General features: G+C 43.1%; 1 protein-coding gene across 10 annotated transcripts in view; it reads left to right on the top strand.

Annotated features, from left to right (window-relative positions):
* Positions 1 to 7,128, top strand: part of LOC136676432 (splicing regulator ARVCF-like) — a 292,709-nt gene that overhangs the window by 132,719 nt on the left and 152,862 nt on the right. The window contains exon 1 of one of the 10 annotated variants that reach the window (XM_066653450.1): positions 3,166 to 3,616. The exons of the other annotated variants lie outside the window; for them this stretch is intronic. Coding sequence (XP_066509547.1) covers positions 3,596 to 3,616 — 21 coding nt within the window. The 5' untranslated portion in view covers positions 3,166 to 3,595. Of the gene's footprint in view, positions 1 to 3,165; positions 3,617 to 7,128 lie in introns of those variants that run through there. 10 annotated transcript variants of the gene reach the window in all.

Raw genomic sequence — 7,128 nt, 5'->3', positions numbered from 1 at the left:
GTGTGTGTGTGTGTGTGTTTAAACGGGTGTTAGTTTTCTAGTCATTCCGGTACAGGTTTAGCATCCAGGAATCTCACAGACCAATCGCCTACATTGTACATATCACACATGATGCTTCTCAGCCAATCAGACCTGTGCATTATGACAACACAGGGCTCCAGACACCACTCCTCTGGCAACAATAAAAATAGTCCCAAGGATGTGATAAGAGTTCTTGTGGCACACAGTTGGGACGACAGTTTTGCGTGCGGTCAGACTAGACACGTCACAAATAAGGAGAACAATCACTGTTTGAAATATGAGCTCTCACCATTCTGTTTACTGATAAAGTCCCGCCCTTCAGCAAAAAAGAGCCAATCAGTCTGCAGTTATCCAGTCAACCACAACAACAAGGCTATAGTTTGGGCCTTTATTTTAATATCTGCATTTATTTAAACATTGTGAAAAATATTGAATTGTGGCTGTAACAGTAATGTGATGTGACATGCAGTTGTTGTTAATTACATATAAAATATGGTTTAACTACTAGGCTAATTCAATATACAGGACATGGCATTAATCATAGTACAGGTTAGACATTATGATGTTCCAGATCTTGGCTTGAGGAAATGTTGTCAAACTGGACCTTACTGATTTGTAATTTAATACCCCAGGTCTAGAATTAGTACATTTGAATTGGAAACCAAACTATTCACTGGGTAAGTATTTTTACACTTTTGTTATTCACACACTCACACACACACACACAAAAATGCACATTCATGTGAGAGGCCCTGTTTCATTCTTGGTGAAAAGCGCCTGTCCTCAACAACCCAAGAGTAACCCACTATATAACACGCCCCCCCCCCCCCCCCCCACCACACACACACACACACACACACACTAAACCACCTTCCCCCATTCCTGAAATACCAACCACCCAACGTCCTGTCTGAGATACACTCACAGAATTAGATTAAAATTCCTTCTGACTGTCAGTCTTCACTCTGCCTTTTTTTGTATTTAGTAGATTGAGAAAGAGAGAGTTATATATATATATATCAAAATAACTAATCCCCGTGATGGATAGATCTCTATGACCCTTTGTTTAATGTTTATGAAGTAATTGAACTTACCATTTATAGACATTGTTTGGAAGTCCTGCATAGTGATTCCAAGGTGTGATTTATATGTTTTAAATGAATATCTGCTGTAAACAGTATTTAAATGTGCAATACAAGTGTAGCACATACAGTCAACATGTCCTTTCTTGAAAAATGGATGGAGGATACTCAGTCAGACGTGTGAAGACTCTGAGACAACACGTACTACATGAGGGAGGACATACTGCTGGCAGAAGTTTGCACGATGAAGCAAAATGTCATAGAATAATGTTTTGATTGGTGTGTAAGAGATCATTTGTATTTGTGCTGAAATACGTCTGCCATTCCATATTTCACACAGAAATAGATGTGGAAAGGCCTTAAAGGCAATGTCTACAATTGTGCGGAACTGCAGTTCTCTCTGGTTTGTTTACATTCAGAGGCTCAGCGTCTTTTAAACTGGAATGGTGTGTTTAAGGAGAAAAACGGCTGTTGTGGGTATGTGGCTGAAGTTTAAATGACCTGTAAGCTTTTAATCACTGTTTGAATTACCACAGAAACCCATGTGGTACTCGAGCTGTTTAGTTTTGTAGCACTAAAGTCGGCCTGTGTCTTCAGTCTGTGTTTAATTTCATGCAGTGCTCTCCAAACCTTACAGTGGGTTCAATATTACCAACCTATGGAGCAGAGATAAAGCAATATCCTCATTTATTCAACAGTTGTAGGTCTCTCAGCAGTTTCTCTGCTGTCAGCAGAGAGAGAAGAAGCCTAGCATGTCTGACTGAGCCACTTTGTTTTTTACTCTTTTACTGACACCCGGGTTTTGAACCAGTTTCCAAAGAGACTGGAGAGCTAGCAAATGGTGAAAGTTGTAGTGTGAAAGTGAAGTTTTTTTTAATACAATCCTGAACGCCACTTTACTGAACCTTTCTTCTACTTTCTGAACTGTTGTTTACAAAGTCACTGAAACTCGGCTCACTTCTACTAGACGTGGGTTTGATTGTAGAGCTATGGCTTTAATGGCATTAGTGGATATCTGAATGCCTGGTAATATGCGTGTGTTATTTTTCTGAGCAGAGTTGACGGTGGGCCGCACAGTTGTGTTGCTCTCGCACAGCTCCAGGGTCCTGGGGCTGTGGGTTCGAGTCTTACTCCGGGTGACTGTCTGTGAGGAGTTGGCGTGTTCACCCTGTGTCCGCGTGGGTTTACTCCGGATGCTCCGGTTTCCTCCCACAGTCCAAAAACACACGTTAGTAGGTGGATTGGTGACTCAAACGTGTCCGTAGGTGTGAGTGTGTGTCGCTCTGTGAAGGAGTGGCGCCCCCTCCAGGGTGTGTTACCGCTTTACGCCCAGTGATTCCGGGTAGGCTCCGGATCCACTGTGAACTGGATAAGCGCTTAAAGATAATGGATGATTGAAGATTAGACCTTATGCAACTTGGATGAATAGAGTATGAATATTTCCCTCCCTCTCTCAGTATGGCTCTTACAGCTTTAGTTGTACCAAATACAATATTCCCAAGCTTACAATAACATAAACACCACACAGCCTGCCACCCTTTGTTTCTCTCTCTCTCTCTCTCTCTCTCTGTTACTATATTTACATATATTTCAACAGTGTTGCAAAAGTATTATAATAAGAGCAGCATTCTGTCCGTTTGATCTCTTTCAGTCTCTCTCCCTTCTTCCTCTCCCTCTACATCTATCTCATATTCTCTCTCTCTCAGCTGTGTCTGTCCATTATCCCCCTCTTGCCTCCCTCCCTCCCTCCCTTGCTCTCCTCTCTCTCTCTCTCTCTCTCTCTCTCTCTCTCTCTTCCTCCTCCTGGCCCTCTCTCCTGTTCAGTGTGTATGTAAATGTGTGTGTGTGGAGCAGAGAGTGAGAGCCGAGCGAGCGAGAGGGACTGTGCTGCAGTTTGTGAGAGAGGATTCTTTTCACACGCACCCCTCCTCTTTCTCTCTCTCTCTCTCCACCACCCACTCTCTCACCCGACCCCCAAAGCGCTTTTGTTTTTGTTCTCTGGGGCTGGCAAACTTTTTTTTTTCTTCTTCTCTCTCTCTCTCTCTTCCTTCAGACAGCAAGTGTGCAGGGTTTGGTTTGCACTCTCTCTCTCTCTCTTTCCCTCTCCCCGTCTGTCTCTCTATCCCGAGGTCTCTCGCCCAGCCGAAGGATCTTTGGTCCATAGCATCTCGGCTGAGCTGCGTTTCAGTGGGGTTTTTTCGGCGTGTTTTTTTTTTTCGGTGAGAGAGCATGTGAACCCCAAGCAGAGAGAGAGAGGAGTACGTCAGCGTGGATGAGAACGATGGCTGTGTTGCTCTGAGCTCCGGACAGTGGAGGTACCCGTGAGAATTCGGAGCATTTTTCTCTTTTTGGTTTTTTTCAGCAGATACAACAGAGACGCGCACGTTTGGAAAGTTCGCTGTAACTGGAACGCAGTTCTTGCAGTTCTTTTTTTTTTTTTTTTTTAGTGTGTGTGTGTGTTTGGAGGGGCTTTGTCCAGCAGGGTTTGAGCCATGCCCGCCGAAGTCAAGCAGGTCAGTGCACGGAATTTGTTTTGGCTTTTGCTCCGTCTCGAGGTCTGTCTCGCTGTCTATCTCGTGCTCTCTTTCTCATTCTCTCTGTCTCTCTCTCTCTCTCGGCATATCTCTCTATCTCTCAATTCTGTTCAGTTTATTTAAGTTTAAAAAGCTTGCACTCATTTAGTCTTCGTACATTCGTCTTCTGTATATGGATCTCTTAATTCAGTCGGATTCAGTAAGTGTTTTTGGCATGGTTGGTGTGTCTCTCTCTCTCTCTCTCTCTCTCTCTCTCTCTCTCTCTCTCTCTCTCTTCCATAAGCATTAGCACAACTATTTTCAGTTAATGTCTGTGTGTGTCTCTATTCGTCTCAGTTTTATTGCCCTGACTTCATTCACTGCCGTGTTTAATGCTAAGTTATGCTCCTTACTACATATATTTTTTATTTCTCTAGATGTCTGTGTGTCTCCCACTTATTCTGAAGATAGATAGATACATAGACATTTAGACAAATGGATAAAGATATATGTAAATCAATAAATATAAATATTTCTCTCAATTGCATAAATGCAGGTCAATTGATTTACTGGAAGTAGTGTATTTGGTTCTCTCTCTCTCTCTCTCTCTCTCTCTCACTGACACACACACACACACACACACACACACACACACACACATCAGTTCAGATCTAAGCTTTATTGCACCGATTATTTGTAAGTATAGTGTTGCCAAGCATCATGGAAATCCATATATATATATACTCCCCCACCCACCACATTCTTTGCCGGACCATTAGTTGTTTTAGAGTTTGCTGATACTCTGACACTGGGTATTTGAGTTGTATTTGGTTTCTTGGCTTTTTATTTATTTATTTTGAGTGGATTTTTCCTGCTACTGTTCTTGTATTATCACCTTGGTGTTAATTTGTTTGACTTCTTGTTGTATTCACGTTTCTAAATGCTCACACAATGGGCTTTTAGTTTATCCCTTGCTTTTTCCATTTGGAATGTAGCTGTCATTGTATCTGTAACGTTGTCTTGCTCTTTATTTGATGGACATCTGGGTGTTTTAGCATTTGTTGCTGGACAGATTCTGCCTCTACATTAATATCTTGAAGCTTAGAAGCCAGTAAAAGCTGTAAACCAGCCTTGATCGAATGCTATTGACAACACACTGGGGACCCTGATTTACTTCAACACATGGGGGTCCACACGGGATCTGCCCACATGTCCCATAACTCACAGGCAAGTCGTGAGAAGAGTGTCCTCGGGATTCCTGTAATGCCAAGCCCAGATGAAAAAGACTTGTGTTCTTCTTAAGGATTAACTGTGTGATTGCTGAAAGCGGGATAGGAGTTTTCCACGATCGCTCAGTTCTGGACACTTCACTGGCTACTAACTGCCACCGAGCTATTTGATCCCTTTCTTTCACAGCCACCTCATTGCTCAGCAAAGCCATTGGGATATCAAAGGAATGCCCCTCTGTGTGTTTGTCTTTGTGTGTGTGTGTGTATTCATGTATGCCCTATTTAACCCTCCAAGGTCCACCACTTCAGTGTTGTTTAGACATTCTTCAGGTTTAGCAGATATTGTGTGGAAAGGGTAGATGTATATCCCACATAACTAATGAATTCAGCTCCTTTAAATTGCATCCACTGCAGACAGATGCATTCAAAAGTATGCGCAGCTGGTGTAATCTCCATAGAAGCTGCACAGCCTGAAAGCATCAAAACCCAATGTATAGGGCTATAGAACAGTGGAACTACATTCTCTGTGTGGCTGGATGTGCGATCCAACACTGGTAATGCAGCACCACTACTGACCCCACACTTGCTCTCCTGTGGCTGAATACAATCAAATCCTCATGGCACTTTTCCATCATCTAGTTTAAATCCTTCTGAACAGAGAGGATATGGGACAAATGACCTATTGTACTTTGTTTTCTAAAGAAAACAATGGATGAGCAGGTCTCCACAAATTTTTGGATGTATAATTAAATTTTTTATTTTTTTTTTGGACAACCGAACCGCAGCACTGAAACTGTCAAACCAGGATCCTTTTTGTAATGTAATAACTATGTAATTATGTTATTAAATTGAATAATATAGTTGAATAATAAATATAGTAAATACTAATATAGTTGAATAAAATAGAACTGTTTTCATTCTGCCAAGGCATGTGAATCAGCACTGTGATTAACAAATGCCTTCACAATCGTATTCCAGCTATCTCTTGTTAGTCCAGTAGTTGTTGGTTTTGGGCGGCTTTGACTTCAGAAAGGACTTTAAAATTCTCTGGCACGGAAACACATTCCAGTCCCTCTTTGCTCTGACCGTTAATCTGCTAACGGCCTCCTCCGGAGAGCTGCTGTAGCTTGATGTTAAGCGGGGGAGTTGTCTTTCTTTCCTCCAGCGTGCTCTCTTGCATTTTGAAAAATGCTTGAGCTGTCGGCTCTTGACGGCAGAGAGACCGTCAGGTGACCCGAGTTAGAAGTTGCGGAACGTGTGATGTTTTGAGCCGTAACCTTTGGACCTCCTCATGCCGGACATTCCTGGAATGCTCAGGAGTGGGTTCACACTATATCTGACCTTCCTCACCTCCGACCCTCTTCCCCCTTTGGTCCTGAAACTCCCCTTGGAACTTCCCCTCCAAAAACAGTCCCAACTTGGAACATTCCTTCAAGGGACTGACACCTGCTGGCAGATGCTGTTGTGGTTTTTTGTCAGTTGCACTGTTGGATGGCACCATTAGAAGAAACACAGGTACCTGTTTAGAATAAGACTTATAAAGGTTTATAAGTGTTTACTGTCTGTTCATTACTGAGGTTGTCAACACTTAAAAAAACATTAATAATCATTTAGTGAACCTACATCTATCTACACTGTTACACCACAGATCTTGTCGGTTACTGACCTAACTTTGTCTCCTCTATCAGTCGACATTAAGCCTGACAACTCCAGCACATAGTTATTAATACGCTTTACCATTTAACCCCAAGTTATAATATAATTGAGGGCAGCAGGGTGGCGCAGCAGGTAGTGTCGCAGTCACACAGCTCCAGGGGCCTGGAGGTTGTGGGTTCGATTCCAGCTCCGGGTGACTGTCTGTGAGGAGTTGGTGTGTTCTCCCCGTGTCTGCGTGGGTTTCCTCCGGGTGCTCCGGTTTCCTCCCACAGTCCAAAAACACACGTTGCAGGTGGATTGGCGACTCCAAAGTGTCCGTAGGTGTGAGTGTGTGAGTGAATGTGTGTGTGTCTGTGTTGCCCTGTGAAGGACTGGCGTCCCCTCCAGGGTGTATTCCCGCCTTGCGCCCAGTGGTTCCAGGTGGGCTCTGGACCCCCCGCGACCCTAAGTTGGATAGGCGGTTACAGATAATGGATGGAATGGATGCATAATATAATTGAGTCAAGGTGGCGTAACTTAACATGCGAACTGACTAAATTCACATTCTTAGGTCTTAGCTTATTCTTTGCCATGACATTTTCTGTAAGTTCTGACACTTTCAACATTAGAAAAAAGTTAGGTCACTGT

The sequence above is a fragment of the Hoplias malabaricus genome, chromosome X2, assembly GCF_029633855.1.
Source record: "Hoplias malabaricus isolate fHopMal1 chromosome X2, fHopMal1.hap1, whole genome shotgun sequence".
In the NCBI taxonomy this organism is placed as follows: Eukaryota; Metazoa; Chordata; class Actinopteri; order Characiformes; family Erythrinidae; genus Hoplias; species Hoplias malabaricus.
The sequence above is the reverse complement of the archived record's forward strand: the minus strand, read 5'-3'. Positions and strand labels throughout refer to the sequence as shown.